The sequence below is a fragment of the Oreochromis niloticus genome, linkage group LG14 (genome assembly GCF_001858045.2).
Source record: "Oreochromis niloticus isolate F11D_XX linkage group LG14, O_niloticus_UMD_NMBU, whole genome shotgun sequence".
Lineage (NCBI taxonomy): Eukaryota > Metazoa > Chordata > Actinopteri > Cichliformes > Cichlidae > Oreochromis > Oreochromis niloticus.
The window spans coordinates 5,336,306-5,356,305 of NC_031979.2; the positions used below are offsets into that span (position 1 = coordinate 5,336,306).

Sequence of the window (20,000 nt, forward strand, 5' to 3'; positions counted from 1 at the left end):
TGCATTGAAATCTGCTACAATGACCCGGTTACTGCGTTCACCAGATATCAACACAATTTCGATCCGCTCCTCACGTGTTAACCTCTTCAACATGTCAATGGCTGTGAACAAAGAGAAACTTGTAAATAACTCATGAAAGAATAAAGTTACGTTGAAACCAAGCACACCATTGTTTTTCTTGTAACATTACCAATAGGTTTGATGTGTCACATGGCCCTCTTCCTATTGAAAAAACAAAAGTTGTATCCAAGATGGCCGACTTCTAAATGGCCACCATGGTCACCACCCATCTTGAGGAGTTTGCCCCCTCACATATACTAATGTGCCACAAACAGGACTTTAATATCACCAACCATTCCCATTTTATTACGGTGTATCCATATAAATGGCCCACCCTGTATACTCATTTGTAGATACATCTTCCAGACTCTAGGAGCTTCTTTTTAAACCAGACGTGATCACATTTAGACACAAGCTTTAAGATGGTCAGTGACATTTTAAACTTTATTAGAGTCATGTGTCTATGATGCCTACTCATTGATGGTATTTTTGCCCCCCCCCCCCCAAAAAAAAAAAAATTAGGTTAAGGACACTTTATTTGTACCTGTGGATACAAATAAAGGGGGTAAAAATATATTTCTTTTGATCTATTCTTGTAGTGAGTAAGTCACTTATCCTCATGGGCATTTTCAAAACAAAACAAAACAAAACAAAAACCCAAATACCCAACCCTACTGATAATAATAAAAAAAATATCACAGAATAAATAAAAAGTTTGGCTATTGGAGCCAAACTGTTTTTAAAGTTTTGTTTTTCTGCTCCTTTGGACTAGAAGTCTTCATTCAGAAGGAAGAAACTGAAAGTTGTTATGCACAGGATGCAAAGTGTCAAACAAAATTGAACCAGCCAGTGGGTATAATTCTCTGGCATACAGAGATGCTGGGTTCAGCTGTCACTAGGGATGGGAATTGTGAACCGGTTCTTGTAGAACCAATAACACATTACTGTTTTTTGAGTAATGACCCCAACATTAATCACAACATAGAAAGGAAATACCTCCAACACACACACAAACATTTGACCAAACAGCATGCAATTAATTTGCAGGAATGTAATATCTTTAATATGCTGCTTAGGGATGGTGTTGACTCTTAAACGAGCCAGTGGGAAACCAATGAGAATTGAAATTGAAAGGAATCTAAGTTGCCAAATTCTTATTAATTCCCATTCCTAGACTTAGGGAGGTAACCATTTTTTTTCTGGTTACTTTCATGCCAGGCCTCATATCCAATAAGCTTACCTTGGACATGAGTTTGAGCCCCCGTTCTATCCTGGGTAGAGGCTTCTTGTCTAAAATACCAGTCTCATAGGGGGACACAATAGCAGGGTTGATGAAGCGCAGAAACATAGCACTGCCCACCGCACCAATGCTGTTCTGTGGGAACCGCTGACTCACAACCTGTGTGAGGGAGTATGGAGAGAGTGGAGGGAAAAAAAATGTTGGCGAACACAAAAGGAAAATACAGAACAGAAGGGAAAAGTATAAGAAGAGGGACCAGTTTAAAAAAACAAAAAGGGAAGGAGAAAATATTAAAAGTTGATTTTGGTACATTCAAGAGCAAATGAGGGAATGATAATAATAACAAAATATACATGTATCAATATGTGTAACAGAGATAGTTGAGCAGAGTCATGATCAGGCCAAAAAATGTTGCGCTCAGGAGGAGAGCCTAGCTAGGAAGAAATATGACGAAAGACTTGGACATGATTCCAGTTTATTCTGGGTTGTACCAGGAGTGAAAAAGGTTTTTACTCCAGTTACAGCAGAAGAAACATGTAAGAGAGGAAAAACAAGACAATCAACCCAGCTGTCTCCTCTCTGTTGGTGAAAGATGAAAACAGGAAATGATTACACAAACTGACAGATGACAGATGTTAAGCCACAAATTGTGAATAAAGTATAAGACGGTGGTGCCTCTTTTAATTCAATTAATAGAAGAAATAAAGCAAAAATAAAAACTTCCTAAAATATATTAACAGCTACAACTTCTTTCCTGCTAAAACATGAGGCTATCACCCCATACCATCAACACAAACTTCAAGTTCATCAGTAAGGCTTTAGAGTTATGAATAGAGACAGTTATTCCATCTTGTTTGACACCCAGATCAAACTAGGTTACTAAAAGAAAGACGGTCACCTCTAACTTCATCATGTTATTTATTTTCCATCTCATTCGAATCACCCATCAGCAGTTGTTTCATTACATGCACAAAAAGCATTTGATAAAGTTAACTGGCATTTTAAAAATTCTCAATATTAAAGAAAACAGTCTGGTGAATCATTTATTCACTGGGTCAAAGTTTTATACACAACATGGCCACAATCATGGTAAATGGACTAACATTACAACAGTTCACTTGCACAAGACAAGGATGCCCACTCTCCCTGTCACTATTTGTCATGTTTATTGAACATTATTGGAATCCAATCCCAAAATCCAAAACTGAGCCAATATGCATATAATTTATTACTTTAGGAAGAGATAGATGATGCTGATGACAACACATGAAAACTCGCTAACCTGCTATGAGCAACGAATAGAGAGGGCAAGGATTAGTGAGTGTCAGAGCCACAATCCGGGAGGAAACACAGACCACACATTAACACATTTCACACTGAGATGCACTGGTCCAGGAATGCCTCAGGTACATTAAGACAGATGGTGAAGAGGAACAGCGCAGGAACTATTATTAAAGACCAAGCCGCTGCACAAGATGTACCATCGAGAGATAGCGAAGCGGTTGACATCAAGAAATCTTACCACTGACTACAAAAGTCCAGCCTAAAGAACAAGAACAAACCCTAAGCACTAGACCTCTTTTTTTTTTTTTTTTTTTTTTTACCTGTCCCGTTTGGTTCTTTTGCCATCAGAATTATTGTCTAAAGGCGAAGAAAGAAGCACTAGACCTCTAAAGGCAACAGTCTACCACAGCTGAAAGTTATAAGCTACGCAAAAGAACCCTGGAGATGGAATACAAGTTGGAACAGCATTTACTGAGAGGCACAACCAGGTTGCTGGAACAGTTTTCAATAACATCTATGTCTGTGAAGGTTCTCATTCATCCAGGTCATCGTAGTCAAAGGAGTTTGCAAAGAAAAGCGTCTGGACTTCTTTAAGTTGCTTGAAGACGTTTCACCTCTCATCCGAGAAGCTTCTTCAGTTCTAAGGTCAAATGGTCGAGAGTCCCAGATTTAAACCCAGTGGGAGTATCCCCCCAAGGAGGGACAAAGGACCCCCTGGTGATCCTCTAATCACATGCACCAAGGTGTGAAAGCACTGTACAGCATACACGTGGTGTATGCTGTACAGTGCAGCGAGGAATGCACAGACCTCTACATTGGAGAGACCAAACAGCCACTTCACAAGCGCATGGCACAACATAGAAGAGCCACCTCCACAGGACAAGACTCAGCAGTCCATCTGCATCTTAAGGATAAAGGTCACTCTTTCGAGGATGCCGATGTTCACATATTGGACAGAGAGGACAGATGGTTTGAAAGAGGAGTGAAAGAAGCCATCTATGTCCACTGTGAGCGACCATCTTTGAACAGAGGTGGTGGTTTACGACACCAACTGTCTGCCATCTATAATCCAGTTTTGAGTTCCCTCCCCAGACGACTTAACGCCCACTCACATCCTGGGCCATCTGACCTCAGGAATTCACATGACAAGGTGGGGCCAGGTTTCACAATGAGCTCACCCGAAACCTTGGCTGATTAGGTCCCACACCCGCTTTCACACCTTGGCGCATGTGATTAGAGGATCACCAGGGGGTCCTTTGTCCCTCCTTGGGGGGGATACTCCCACTGGGTTTAAATCTGGGACTCTCGACCATTTGACCTTAGAACTGAAGAAGCTTCTCAGATGAGAGGTGAAACGTCTTCAAGCAACTTAAAGAAGTCCAGACGCTTTTCTTTGCAAACTCCTTTGACAATAACATCTATGTATATCAGTAGTTGGAAATCGATGGGAAAGATTGTCGAATTTTTAATGTTCTTGGACCTGATTGATGACCAGTTGGTCAGACGTGTATGACATGTATGTTGCATGTTTAATGCATGTGCAACACATTCACACTGGCACAGACAAATAGCCAGATGCACAATCATAGCCACACACTAACATGACAATAGCATGTAAGCTTTTCACTATGAGTTAAGGTAGAGTTAACCTAAGTAAACATTGAAGGAACCACCACAAAAAAAGTTTGTAACAACAAAGGTACACAGACAAAACTAAAGCTGGCCAGAGCTCAGAGCTAGACACTAGCCAACTAGCCAGCTGCCTCAGTAAGAGTAGTCACCAGATTCAGTTCCTGGGTAAGGTGTTCTGACTGGGCATGTCCTACTGGTGCGAGGCCCCGGCAGAGACCAAGGACATGCTGGAGATCTCTCTATGTCCCTTATATTTACTTACCTACCTACCTACCTGGTAGAAGACCCGAGCTTAAAGGATACACTGCCCGCGGACAATACATTCTGCAACCATTACCAAGAGCAACCAGCTGATCTACACTACAGCAGCAGTGATCAGTGAGATGCTTGGCTACAAGTTGAACAGCCACAAGAAGCAGTACTCTCCATTGAGAGAAGGAGACTAGAGGCCAAGATCAAGGTAGTAGGGAGGAAGGTTAGCCAACTATTGGAGCTGCAGAAAGGTGCAATGAAGAAGGTGCCTAAGAAGTAGAGCTGGGCGATATGACCCAAAATTCATATCTCGATATTTTTTAGCTGGATGGCGATATAAGATATATATCTCGATATTTTTTTAAAGCCATAAAGTAAGAACAAAAGAGAGTTCTTAGTCAAAGCTGTGTCCCAGATGTCACACAGGCACTTTTATTAACATACAGCATAGATGTACATGAATTATGAGCATTTATTAAATAATGATGCTCTATAAATAAAAGAAAACTATGTTGTTTTGTGCATAACAAAGAGCAAATTGTGCAGTCAAAATGTAAACTAACAGACGCTGAGCATAGTAACAAAGACAGATTTCACAGCTGCTCTGTTTCCAACTTCTACTGCGTGACTGACAGCCTGGAGTTTGAAATCCGCTTCGTAACCATGTCTCTGGACAGGTGCCATTTATGGTCCTTATACACACACAATACGGTAATATTACGTTGAAGCACAGTACGTATCGCTCCGCGAGGCTCCTCGGTAGCCGTAATGCTCCGACAATCCATCAAGCGGTGCAGCTCCGTAGCTTACCAAAGTCGAACTAAAACATTTTTTGACAGCTTGCTGAGCGCTGTCTATCACATAAAATCGGTTCGCGGTCATCAAGCACAACCAGAATTCATACAAAAGGCGCGCAGTCAACTTTTGAGAAGATGAAAGGATTTCAGGCCGTGCATGGCGTTAGCGTGGCTAGCTCGTTAGCGTGCTAGCTCGTTAACACGTTGACGCCGTCCAGCCCCACGCACGGGGCGATGCGCAGTAACTCATTAACGGAGGCGAGGTCGAGTAACGTTGCGTAAAGACAAAAGTGGACGAAAGAGAGGCAAACTTGCGGCTCCGCAACTATAATTATAATGTAACATAGACTATATCGATATAAAGGATATTGTCACATCTTATATCTCGTATAAAAATATATCGATATTTTTAAAAATCTCGATATATCGCCCAGCTCTACTAAGAAGTACACCTACGTGTTGAAATACAGCAGGTCGAGCTGATACCAAAGAGTTTAATTTTGGCTTCATCTCCTCTTTCTCCCTAGCCTTCTATCAATCATTTCACAAAGCAAGATTTCAGTCCATCACGTAGTGTGTTTATAGTAGACCTAGACATACTTCATCATAAACCAATGTTTCTAGGATGTTTGTGAACAACTTTTGTGTCTATGTTCTTAACATAACGGTGTTATCAGTGATGTTCTTGGTAATAATGGTCATTTTATATTTTTTCATTTTCCAAATAATCACAACAACCAACTACACTGAACTGACTGTGGTATCAGATCAAAACTTTGAGTAACAAAAGTCAATGGACATTTCGGAACCTAACATTTTCAGTTTGAACAACCCTTAGAGAAAGTCTTTGTGTGTACTGCAAGTACTAGAATTGACCAAAAACTCTACAAATGGTCAGACTTGTGACTACAAATCAAATTACAATCAGTGTTTATAATTTAGAATAGCTTTTTACAGTGTGGACAACAGTGTTAAATTAAATATAGAGCAGGAAATACGCAAAATGTCCTGAAAAGGAGTATGCTATTCTTGGCAAGTTAGGTTTCTTGGTAGTTCATAATAAAGTAACAATCACAATACAAAGATGACAGTTGATAAAAAGATTTGGGTTTTTTTTTATAGCAACTCAAGGGGCTTCATAACTAAAACATTAACAAAGAGGTATCTCCACACTGTTGTCCGTGTAAGTAAGGGTGCATTATTTACGAAAGAACGGTATAGATAAAACCATGAAGCTCTAAAATGTAAAAGTTTTATGTTTGTCTGGTGTATGTCACGTATTTTACTTTGATATTTTGAATTTTAAATGGTCACATACAGTTAGTGGCTTGCTCTCCTAGATACAAAGAGTAAATGATGCACGACTTACTGTAGGTAAAGCTAGTGCCTGCAAAATCAAAAATGTTCCACTTCAAAGTTTCGGGCAACTATTGACAGTCGCCTTGGAGAAATGTTTCCCCAAGTCTCCCCAAGTTCCCCATGTCTGGCTGAAATGAAGCAAAATTGTCAAAAATGCTTAAAAAAAAAAACTTTAAAAGTAATTATTATAAGAGTCTGTAACTATTTGAATGTCACTGTATTTGCTTAAAGTATTTGCTTCAAGCTAATCCTAATGACAACATAAACACAAGATTAAATACAGACCTGAATGTAGTGCTAGATCAAAAGTCTGATTATCAACAAAGTCATCAGGCATGTTGGGACCATGCTTTTTCACAGTTTAGAACATTTAGACCAAAAACCAAAAATGATATACCTTTTATATTATTGCACCAAAATGCCAGAACTGCTTTAAAGCAGGGTTCAGTTTCATCATAATCTGCAGTTCATGTCAGAACCCCAGAATTATGCTCTACTGATGTAACAACATCAGTAAACTATTTCAGAAGGAAGAGGAGATGTTGATAAACAAGTGGCAACAAAACTGCACAGGAGCACCAACATTTGAATAAAAGAATCAAGGTTCTGAATGAGTTTCTAGCACAAACAAAAAACTGTGGAAACATACTTTCATAATGGTGGAAAAAAGACATCAGCTGTGAAATGTAACTCATTACAGCAAGAGGCCAATATATCAGAATATTTCATCTAAAAGTCTTAAAAGGCTATGTCTCCACCAGAGCAGGCGAGATGTGCTGCTGTGCATCTGTTTACTAAAATAAGTGATGTAAGTTAAAAAATTACAACGATGGTACAGATGAAATGTTCTGAGAAAGGGTCTCCTAGAGTGCAAACAGAGAGCCCAGAAAGAAAAGAGAAGACAGAATGCTTCTATTTCCTGGAAACTGTTAATCAAAAATACAGCAAGTGATGCCAGTATTAGTACAATGATTTTAAGAGAGGGTTGTACACAGAGCTGAATATGGAGAAACAAAACATTTCCAGTGAAAAACCAAATTAAAACTGAAAAAAGAAGGAAAAAAAAACCAAACAAAAACAAAAAGAAATAAAATGCAAAAAAACGTTTTTTTTGCTTTAGGGGTAAAAGTATCTGAGGTAAAATAGATTCTCCAAACTTACTGCTTTTTTGCTTTCCTTTTTTTCTTTTACTGTTGCTTTATTCAGTAGAGAGTGGCAAGTAGCCTACAGAACAGAGATGAGCACAATATGGTCACAGCACCAGCTAAACAGACACACACACCAACACACACATACGCACAGGTAGCATAGCCCTAACCAGATAAACATACATTTTTATCTAGGAAAGCACAAAGAAAAAGAAAAAAAATGCTGTTTCACTGCTCAGGGCACATAAAGCACGTTAATGCATGCACTACCAGTCTTTTACTTTAGCAGACGCGTGTACACAAATGTGTGTATCTACACACTTGTGACATGATATCCAAGGTGGAGAACAGGAAATGAAATATATGTGCAGATACAATAAAAATCAAAGACTTTTTGTGTGTGTCTCCGAATCATTTTAAATCATAAAAGCTGAGACAAAGTAGTTTTTTTGTTTTTTTCACTTTTTGAGCATGAGTGGAAAATACTATAGTCAGGGTATATTGGCATATTCTGGATTTCTCCATGACTTCATGTGACATCCAGGTAGAAAAGACAGAACATATAAACTCAAATCTAACTGAAAGTTGCAATTAGATAATATTATTTGGTACATGTCTTTGTGATAAAAAAGCAGACAGTTGTCATTCTCCCATGATGTGATCACACCTAATCCATTGCTTGATTTGGCCTTAAGAGATATTGTCCTCCATCTCTAATTGTCTGTGGCACCTTCAGGTATTCCAGTTTTCTCACACAGTCCAAAGACATGCATGGGATTAGGTTTATTGGCAATTCAAAATTGGTTATAGGTGTGAATGTGACCTGGTTGTCTCTATGGATTAATCCGTATACAGTTTGCCGACCTGTCCAAAGAATGCTCTCAACCTGTGACAAACTACAGCTCCCATGCTATCCCAAAGTGGAAAAGCTGAAGAAAATAAATCAATGAATAAAGGGATGAATGGTAAATTTATATATTCCAATAGACAGTGAGCTTGTATTGGCATCACTATTTTCAAGCAATCAAAACCGAATGTAAACAGTTATGGCTACATTCATAGAGGACCGCTGGTTGTGGTAAAGTCAGTCTTATTCCAGATGCTTGTGTGTTGATTGTCTCAGCGAAAGAGCACAATTGCCACTACATCTCCTGAAATGTTATTCTATCGCCCTGTAATTTAGTTTTAGTTTTTTTGTTTAGTTTTTTTGAGTGTGAGCTCTCTATTTGGCCAATATTTGATTCTCTGTCTGCAGGTCTCCAGCTGGTGGGCTACACTCATGCACTGGCCTGTCGACATGTCAACTGTTGATTGGTCCTTATCTACAGCTCCATCTTCTTTTGGTTGGCCTTTTCAAGGGTTGATAATCTGCCTACACCTCACCCTGTCCATAGCATCCTTTTCTGTCACACTAACCCTCTGCATGTCATCCTACACTACTATCCTTGAACCTCCTCTGAGGTTTTCCTCCTCTCCTGGACACCTGGCAGCTCCACCTTCAACATCCTTTGTCCAAGAAACCCACTAGGCCCTGTGCACGTTTCTAAAACATCTCTCTCATCCATCTTCAACTTTCACTCATCCTGAGCTGTCCCTCTGATATACTCCTTTCTAATCTTGTCTACTCTGGTCACTCACGCTGAAACCATAACATCTACAACTCTGCCATCTCTACTTCGAACTCCTTTTTTTGTTTAGTGCCACTGTCTCCAAACCATACATCATAGCAGGTCTCTACCATTCCACTCCCATCTCTCCCACCATGTGTGTGCACCGACCTCAACTCCTATATCTTGCTCTATCCTCCCTCTTACTGAAATATCTGTTCACTATAGCCATCCTTTTTGTAAAATCTATCACCATCTGCCATTCTGCATTTCTCTCCATAACATCATACCCACCAAACATCTGTGTTTCGTTCGCTTATATGTCCACCGAAGTCTGTTTTAATCACCAATCTCTGCCCCTGGGGACATTCTGACATTCATTCATACCACCTTAACCAACTTACTAACATGTCCTCCAGCACCAAACCTCTGATTGTTCTGTGAGTGTTTTTTCTGGAAAAACCCAGAAAAAGGGTGCAATTTAGACTTTTAATGTCCTACTTTCCACCCACACCAGACACACACTCACGTAGTCCTCCTAGATACTAAATGCACATCACTGTAAATAGATGACACAGGAGTCTGCAGACTGGATGTCAAGTGGGCCAAAATAGGAGAAGTAGCTACAGCTACAGTGAAGTTAACTGGAAATGGGAGAACCAAAAAAAACGTACTTGTGTTGGTATAATGATCAACAAAAGTAAAGCTTGCGTCACAACTACTCTAACGTCCCCTTAATTGTTCCCATGAGCTTTAAAACAGTGGTTCCCAAACTTTTTTTGCTGGGCCCCCCTTTGTGTTACAAGACCACCCTGTCCAACCACAAACACCTATAAAGTTTTCAAACTCCATTGCAATTAATTTCACACCTCAAACCTTTTGTAAACAATTAAATAAATAAAAGTAAACTGCAATAAATTACAGGTAGCAATAAAATAAACTACTATCCTTTTACGTAATGTCCACACCTACACGGGTATTTTTTGAAAGCACAACATTTTCTATGCGTTTGGGCCTTCCATCGTTTTGTCAAGTGATCAAACGGCATATTTGATCACTGAAAACTGAGATTTTTTCAAAGTCCTGCCAGCATGGAGACTTTCAAAAACTCAGTTTTTGCGTTTACGTGTGGACGACAGAAATTTGGTCACGCAACATCAAAGGTGTGCGCCTTTTTTGACGTCACGCTGTGCGCTGCGTTATTGTTTACATGAGATGAATTTCTACAATGGCAGACATAGACAAAATACTATTGCTGTTAATGTTACTATCTGCAGTTTTTACACACTTACACACAGAGTTACTGTTCCTCCATTTCCAAAGACAGAGGCATCAGAGTGAACTTCGGACGTGGCTTCTACATTCAAAACAAATTCTGCCGGGGATACCTTGGCACCACCATTGTGCAGGTGAAGCTAAAAGCAAGATATGCATCATCATATTTTTCTAGTCTTTGGTTTGGAAAGATATTTGGCATTGCTTCATCTTCTCCTTTGCGTTTGTGTGGGAGCCCCGTCAAAAACCTGTCCATTATGCTAGCAGTGTCCAAGCATTCTTTTTTTTAAAAAAAAATTCATACCCCTGCTTGCAATGACTCTACAAGCGCCCCATTTTGGGAACCACTGCTTTAAAAATTTTTTTAACCATTATCCGTTTACTGGTGTTGAGAACAGTCAGTAGACAACTATATATACATATATATACATATACACAAACACCCATCTCGCCCCTGCGGGCGGTTTATCCTTCAAGCTCGGGTCCTCTACAAGAGGCCTGGGAGCTTGAGGGTCCTGCGCAGTATCTTAGCTGTTCCCAGGACTGCGCTCTTCTGGACAGAGATCTCCGATGTTGTTCCTGGGATCTGCTGGAGCCACTCGCCTAGCTTGGGAGTCACCGCACCTAGTGCTCCGATTACCACGGGGACCACCGTTACCTTCACCCTCCACATCCTCTCGAGCTCTTCTCTGAGCCCTTGGTATTTTTCCAGCTTCTCACGTTCCTTCTTCCTGATATTGCTGTCATTCGGAACCGCTACATCGATCACTACAGCCGTCTTCTTCTGTTTGTCTACCACCACTATGTCCGGTTGGTTAGCCACCAACATTTTGTCCGTCCGTATCTGGAAGTCCCACAGGATCTTAGCTCGGTCATTCTCCATCACCCTTGGGGGAATCTCCCATTTTGACCTCGGGACTTCCAGGTTATACTCGGCACAGATGTTCCTGTACACTATGCCGGCCACTTGGTTATGGCGTTCCATGTATGCCTTGCCTGCTAGCATCTTGCACCCTGCTGTTATGTGCTGGATTGTCTCTGGGGCATCTTTACACAGCCTGCACCTGGGGTCTTGCCTGGTGTGATAGACCCCAGCCTCTATGGATCTTGTACTCAGAGCTCGTTCTTGTGCTGCCATGATTAGTGCCTCTGTGCTGTCTTTCAGTCCAGCTTTGTCCAGCCACTGGTAGGATTTCTGGATATCAGCCACCTGGATATCAGCCACCTCCTCCTATCAGCTTTCCTAGCGGCCTCTTCATGGTTCCCATTCGCCTGCGGGATCCCCAGGTACTTGTAACTGTCCTCTATGTCTGCAATGTTGCCTTCTGGTAGTTCAATCCCCTCAGTTCTGACTACCTTCCCTCTCTTTGTTACCATCCGACTACACTTCTCCAGTCCGAACGACATTCCAATGTCATTGCTGTATAGCCTGGTAGTGTGTATCAGTGAATCGATGTCTCGTTCACTCTTGGCATACAGCTTGATGTCATCCATGTACAGGAGGTGGCTGACAACCGCTCCGTTTCGTAGTCGGTATCCGTAGCCAGTCTTGTTAATGATCTCACTGAGGGGGTTCAGGCCTATGCAGAACAGCAGTGGGGACAGAGCATCTCCTTGGTAGATCCCGCACTTGATGGTGACTTGTGCTATGGGCTTGGAGTTGGCCTCTAGTGTTGTACGCCACATCCCCATTGAGTTCCTGATGAAGGCTCTTAGGGTCCTGTTGGATGGGACCGCTCCCTTCTTGGGGTCCTTGGGGATCAGGACCGTCCGACCTTCGGTCAGCCATTCCGGGTGTTTCTCGTTAACTAGCAGCTGGTTCATTTGTGCTGCCAGACACTCGTAGAGTGCAGTCAGCTTCTTCAGCCAGTAGGCATGAACCATGTCGGGCCCTGGTGCCTTGCTTCCTTGTAGATACACTTATGGTATCAATTTGAAAGTTCCAACATGTTTCATTGTCAAGTTATCGCATTCACAAACTTGGGTGTCAACGTTGCTTGCTCGCCCGCATGGCAGGGTGACAACAATACCCCATTAGGTTTTTAAGGCTGGGCATTAAAAACTGACCTATAGCATAAAATAAAAACTGATTAAATGCAAGTGAAAACCCATGAGTACAATTATGTCTAAGGATGTACACAACTACTTGACTAATCATTGCTACTGTCACTAGTCTGTAATAGACTCCCTGTATTTCTGCTTATCCGGGGCTGGGTCATGGGGGCAGCAGCCTAAGAAAGGAGGGCCAGACTTCCCTTTTACCAGCAATTGCCTCCAGCTTAGCCGAGGGAATATTGAGGCACTCCCAGGACAGCCAAGAGATCTAGGGAGTGTTCCAAAAGTACCTCCTATTTCCCATTTCTAACCTCTTTTCCTTGACCTTGATGAAAACTTTCAGGAGAAATGCCGTGCACTGAGAATTGGATGGTCTGCATTGTGAAACTACGATATGCAAAAGATGGACTACAAAACGAACATCTTACTTTGCTGTTTTACTGATGTCAAATAAACAAGAACAGGCTGCTAAAAATATCCCTTCATTACAACGGTTGGTACTTTAAAGCAGAAGGAACATTTAGGGCCAGACTAACATCTGTGACAGCCGAAAGCCTTCTTTTCACATTAAAATATGCTGGATTCAATAAAGAGGCTCAGTGTCAGTTTTGTGACTGAAAGTTGGAACAGGAGTATTTTTGCAGTTGGCCTTACACCATACATATTTGCAAGAGTTTCACCTCTAGAAAAAGAATATTTAAATGAATCAAGCAAATGTGAGTTAAATGTCTCTGGCACACACTTTATTGTAAATTTTACAAAATCTAAGGTTTCACTAAGGTTTAATGATATGAAACCTTACATAAGGTTTCATATAATTTTTTAAGGGTTTTTTTTCCTTCTTATTCTCATTGTTTTGAGTATAATGTGGAATGCAAGATGCCACACGGTTAAGCAGCAGTTGAAGTATGATTCATTACTGAAGAATGTGATTAACTTGTTCAAATGCCTTTCCTTGACCCCTTTTTATAGCAGTTGAAGTTCATATTGAGTTCCAATTTTAATACTTTCTTTCATTGTATTAAAAATTATTTTGGAGCCAAATTTCAGCCCTTTAACAAATAGCAAGATCTTTTGATGTATGGCTTATAATAGAATATTATATTATGATATAATATTCCTTTAGTTGACGCACTATAAGGACATACAGATACAGCCACTCAAAACTGCAGCTTTTAGCCAGAGGTCAGCCGACTGTCGGCCTTAGGGCGTTTCTCCTTTCTAATAAAACACGCCCCCTTTTTTTTAAATAGCAGAGTCACCAAGAGATGGCACTTTCTTCCAAAAAAACAAAAAAACAAAAAAAAACTGACTTGGATATTATAGGGTTTTTACCTTATGATAAAAAGCGCATTGGCCACTGTTTTGAAGAAACAATAAATGTATTTCACCATTTCACATTCTTTGATAGCTTTGGTTGTAAATCTCTTCAGCTATTAAATTATAAAAACTTAGTTTAACCATTGTTAAACTAGGTTTTGGGAATTTATACTGAAAATTACCAAAACTATTTCTAGTAAACAGTTTTTCATTCATTTCAATGTAATCTAATAAGGAGATACAATTTAAAAGAAAATTAAATCCAGAAAAATAATATTCTTGCACACGAGCTTCTTCATAGATCCCAAGCCTGTAAATAAATGCTCCTCAACACTGCTCCACCTGGTGGATACACTAGAGATTACCGCGGGTTTTCTTAACTGCCGCTTAGGGGTATTACTACTCATGGTTGCATCAGCCACGTCACAGGCGGGGATGATTACGGTCACCCATCAGCCAGCAATCGGTCAGAATTCCGTCACGGTCCTGTCAGGGGTGAGGTAGCCATTTTAAGTGGCTGTATTTGTATAGTGGTAACAACAGTCAGATGCATGTTCAACTTTTGATGTAGCTTTGTCACCAATACTGCACCGATGACAATATTTGTATCATCAATTAAAAAAACAAAACAAAAACAGATTTAACTCTGTTATATTCTGCCAAGTTAATACGACACTCCTGAGTCAGTTTGATAAGATAAAATTAGTTTTGGTGGTACTAAAAATAATAATTTCAGAATAATTAAATCTAAATTCCATTATTCTACTCATCCCTGGTACCCAGTTCAGTTTAATGTATGAAAGGAGCCTGCTGTGTATTCAAAATAACTGCTCTGCTTAAACACTCTAGCTCATGTACTGGTAAAGCAGATTAACTGCTGAGGTCATTTGTAAATACTTCCCCAGGGAAAAGAGGCTGATGAGGCTGTAAAGTTAAGGTACTACCATGAACTGCAAAGCCAGCAAGTTTATCTGCCTTCAAGACTTTGATTTTCTGAATGAAATTTTGACCCCTCTCTCAACCTAATTATAACACATCTCCAGATCTTCACCACCTCCTCCAGCTCTTTCATGGGACAGCAAGACGTTCCAAGACAGCGAGATGTAATCTCTCCTCCGTGTCCTGGATCTAAACTTGGTCTGCCCCAGGGCCTTCTCCTGGGGGGACATGCGCGGAAAACCTCACCCAGTAGGTGCCCACAACGCATTCTGGTCACATGCCGGAAAAAATAAACGATGGCAAAAAATCTCCCAAAAGAATCTTTGTTTCATTGAAAGCTCTGATAAAATAAAGACAGAGGAAGTGAAGGACTGTGCAAAAGATTTTCCTTTACAGTGATTCGATCAAACAAAAAGAATCAAATGTTAACTCAGATCATGACAATGAAAAAGGTGTGATCACAGGTTTTTTTTGTTTTTTTGTGTTTTTTTAAATGCACTCATATCTGGAGTTACTTAAAAAGTAGTTAGGGAGAATTTCACTCAGTTTTACTTAAAAAAAACAAAAAACAAAAACTTGCTCTGAAGTCTGGCTTACACCAACTTAACTTGTTTTTCCTAGGCCACAGCCTGATTTTTCTAGTTTTTACTATCATGTGTTCTCTACCTGTATGTTTTATTTTATCTGTATGCTTTCTAGTTATCAACCCCAACCGCCCTCACTACAATATTACTCCTGCTCAGGGGAATTTTAAATAATTTCATATGTGTTCAGTAATTAGAACTACAACATAGCTCTGAGGAGCCTGTATCATGAATGCTCAGTGGTTATAATGTCTCTTCATTTAGTGCATGCAATTTATGGCACCAGGAGTAGCAAGTTTTTAAATTTGAGTGTTTATATTCAAAGTTTTTTTTTAGCTCTCTAATTTCTGAGTGGATGTTCATGGTAACAATTTTGTCACACAAAGATGAATGCATTGTGTCAAGCCCACAATTATTCATGGCAAATTTTGACTTGAAGTTACTTTTATTCAACCATTAATGACACAAGTGTCTCCCAAAAGATAATAAGATGATGTAAAAGAGGCATCATTGTGGAAATAAAATATTTCTGAGCTTTTATTTACATTTGAGCAAAAAGTGTCCTGTCCAAAATTATTCATACCCGTCACAAACTATCACAGTCTTTGGGAAAATCCAAAGTTCTATACCATTCCAAACAGTCCAAGATGTTCTAAAGCATTCCAATTACCCTTGATTAATTGAGAACAGGTGTTTTAATCAATTTAACAGGTGAAAAACAGAAGCTCTCTGCAGTTGGCTTGTGGACAGTCATGGCTAAGACAAAGGAGCTAAGTGAGGACCTGCAGCTGCGCACTGTGGTTGGTCCACAAGGCAGGAAAGGGCTACAAGGTCCTATCTAAGGCTACGTCCACACGTACCCGGGTATTTTTGAACACGCAGATTTTTCTATGCGTTTGCACCTTTCGTCCACACGTAAACGGCGTTTTCGGTCACTGAAAATGGAGATTTCTAAAAACGCCTGCCAGGGTGGATATTTTCGAAAACTCAGTTTCTGCATTTACGTGTGGACGAGAAAAACGGAGAAAACGCAGCGTCAAAGGTGTGCACCTTTTTTGACGTCACACTGTGCGCCACGTTATTGTTTCGGTGAAATGAATTTCTACAATACTGTTACTGTTAATTGTACTCTCTGCAGTGTTTAAATGCTTACGTATACACACACAGTTACTGTCCCTCCACACATACGACTCGGTTCTGCTTCTATGCCCCATCTTTGTTTACTATTTCCTACCGAGGCTTCTAGACTTCTGATTGGCCAACATTTCTACACGGTTAGGAATATATCGCCACCTGTTGTTTTGGCATGTTCCTAGCAGCGTTTTCCTTCATTTCTGCGTTTACGTGTGGACGGGATTATTTTTTCAAAGGAAAACGGAAAATCTCAGTTTTCAAAAATACCCGTGTACGTGTGGACGTAGTCTAAGTGTTTTCAAGTTCCAGTGTTATTAAAAAAAATACAAGATGTTCCGCACTATGGAAAATGGTTAGAAGTCAAAAGTAACACCTGTGCTGGCCAGGAGGATAGTGAGAGGTGTGAAATAGAATTCAAGGATCACCACCAAGACCATACTTGTGAATCTGTGCTCTGCTGGTGGCAGACAATCCAATGGACACTGCACAGTGCTATGTTCCACGGATGCAGACCAACGACGACGCCACATCTCCAGAGAAGGCACACAAAAGCCCACTTGGCCTTTGGAAATGCTCAAAGAAGAAGACTTCTGGTCTTCCGTGTTATGGTCAGATGAAACAAAAATTGAATTGTTTGGCCACAATGATGTTTCCTTCATTTGGCGTAAAAAAAGAAAAACTAAAACAAAACAAAAAAAACAAAAAGGGAGAAACCTTCAACTCTAAGAACACCATCCCCTCTGTCAAACATGGTGGTGGGAACCTTTGGGGCTGTTTCAGCCAATAGACCAAAGAACATAATCACAGTAAATGGCACCATGAAAAAAGAGCAATACATGAAGATTCTCAACAACAACATCAGGCAGTCTGCAGAGAAACTTGGCCTTGGGTACCAGTGGACATTTCAGCATGACAATGACCCAAAACACATAGCAAAAGCAGTGAAGAAATGGTTAGCAGACAAAAACATTAACGTTTTGCAGTGGCCCAGCCAGAGTCCTCACTTGAAACCAATTGAGAATCTGTGGAGGGAGCGAAAGATCAATGGTAAAGATGAATGGGCAAAAATACCCGTGGAGACACGCAAAAAGCTGGTCTGCAATTATAGGAAGAGTTTGATTGCTGTAATCGAGGCTTTTCTATTGATTATTGAGAGGGGTATGAATAATTTTGGACGTGACACTTTTTGCTCAAATGCAAAAGATGAGATTTTTTTCCCTCCACAATGATGCCTCTTGTACATCATCTTATTATCTTTTGGGAGACTTTCTGGTAAAAAACCCCCCCCACAACAACAACAAAAAAAACAACAACTTTCTGATTGAATAAAAGTAACTGAGTCAAAACTTGCCAGGGTTATGAAAAATGATGGGCTTGACTGTATTAACAATCTTGCAGACCATAGTGTTTTAATGTGGAATACCACATTGATTCATGTGTGTGATTAATACTTGCTATGCTTGCACACACACAGACTGCATTTGCAGCCACTTTCCTACTGAGGTAGGAATTCATAGTTCAATCAAATGCAGAATATTTTTTAATGGACAAATTAAATCCAGCTAACATGGTCACAGGCACTGTGTGTTTGAACTGCAGTACATAGAGAACTCGCTGGTTCTGCTAGCTTGTACTTGGCAGTAGTGCACACTGCCAATTACAACTAGCACTAGCAAGTTAACTGATTAATAGAAAAGAAATTACCAGTTTTAATTCAGTTTAAATCAAGAGAATCAAAAAATATCTCAGGCCAAGATGAAAAGGAAAAAGGAAAAGACTGTGACCAACAAAAAGTTTTCAGATAACCTTGTTTTTAAATTGAAAATAATGACTAGTGATCCTGTTAGATGTCAAGATGGCAAAACCTAAAAAAACAAAACAAATAAAACAGGCTCTGCACTAGTATCATCTGCAACATGTTCCACCAAATCTCAATCTTTAGGATCTTTGAAAGGTCCTAATTTGTCCAGCAGTTTATGTTATGTATAGTTGTGCACTGATTCATGTTATGTAGAAGCAGTGAATCAAGCGGCATCAGGCGGCCTTAGAGTGAAGAGGTAGGAGCTTGAAATGTTAAAGTGACACTATGTGCACACAGGCAAGTGCAGACAAATTGAGTGAGCAACTGTGGACTCATGTTGGAGTGAGAAAAAGTAGGAGGTCTACCTGGTAGAGACAGTGGCAGACGCTGCGGAGCTGTGGGGGAAATTCGCCTGATGAACTAATGATGGCCTGGAAAAAGCGCTCAGTGATTTGCAGCAGGTTCCTCTGGTTCTCTTCGAGGTTCTCACCTTGTTCCAATCTGATGACAAAAAAACAAACAAAAAAACTCTTTCAGTTCTGAAGTTGTGACCATATTGAAATACTGGGCAGCACTTTGCTGATACATCCATCCAACAGATAGTTTATTTTTTTTATTCAAAGCAGTTCCAGTGACTAAATTATGGCAAATGAAAAAAAAAAAGCCAGTGTATGGCAGCACAAAATTCTGGGCCACTGATTTAAGAGAAGAAATTTGCCAGTGACTTGCAGAGGAAGCTCCTCCTTGTGCATGCTATAATTTTGTTACCACTTTAATTTCTCCAACATCTGCTACCTAGGCCATTTCTCAAAAGGCATTAAGAAAAAGAAGGGCTTCAGTTTTTCAGTCTAAGCTGTCTGCAGAGAGGAGGTACTACCTGGTGGGGTCCACCTCAAAGCTAATGTGTTCAGGGGTTGTGATGACTCCTCTCAATAAAGGCTCCAGTAACTTCTGTAGATAGGCTGCCCCGTATACCTGAAAAAAGAAAGAATGACAGCTTAAATCATGCAAACAACATGTCCTAAGAGGCAGTTACGAAGCATTTCTAAAGAATTCACAAGAAGAGTCAGGCAGGGTTTCTACCTTGAAACAGAAGGTCATTATCTTGCTGGCCAGGCTATTTCCTCTGAAGAGGGTTTGCATGGAGTCAGCCAGCTCCACCTCTTTAGAAAACATATTCCACAGGAGTTGATAGAGGAGGTGTCGGGAATCAAACAGTGTCACCAGGACTCGTGCTAGTTCATCCTGAAAACACATATAATAACTATTACATAGGCTTTCATTGTATTAAAGCAACATGAACATACCCATGAATTTTTTAAAAAAAAAGGCCTCTGAAAGGTTTGTGCATATGTGTAGTAGCATTATGTTACCTACGACACATTATGTCAACATTAAATTTTAAATCAGTTGTTAAAAACAAAACAAACAAACAAAAAAAAGCAACACACCCATTGAGACCCTGGAACCACATTAGCTAATGCCATGGCAATGGGCAGCTCTCCTTGGTCTC

The 20,000-nt window shown here is 40.2% G+C and overlaps 1 protein-coding gene across 2 annotated transcripts in view; it reads right to left on the reverse strand.

Moving 5' to 3' along the window:
• nf1a (neurofibromin 1a) overlaps positions 1-20,000 on the reverse strand; it is a gene marked incomplete at its 5' end in the record, with an annotated part of 121,227 nt that overhangs the window by 62,224 nt on the left and 39,003 nt on the right. For both annotated transcript variants that reach the window (XM_025898425.1, XM_025898424.1), the window contains 6 exon segments: positions 1,301-1,459; positions 7,786-7,848; positions 18,853-18,988; positions 19,365-19,462; positions 19,571-19,732; positions 19,939-20,000. The exon segment at positions 19,939-20,000 is cut by the window's right edge and continues 150 nt beyond it. In XM_025898425.1, the coding sequence (XP_025754210.1) occupies positions 1,301-1,459; positions 7,786-7,848; positions 18,853-18,988; positions 19,365-19,462; positions 19,571-19,732; positions 19,939-20,000 (680 nt within the window).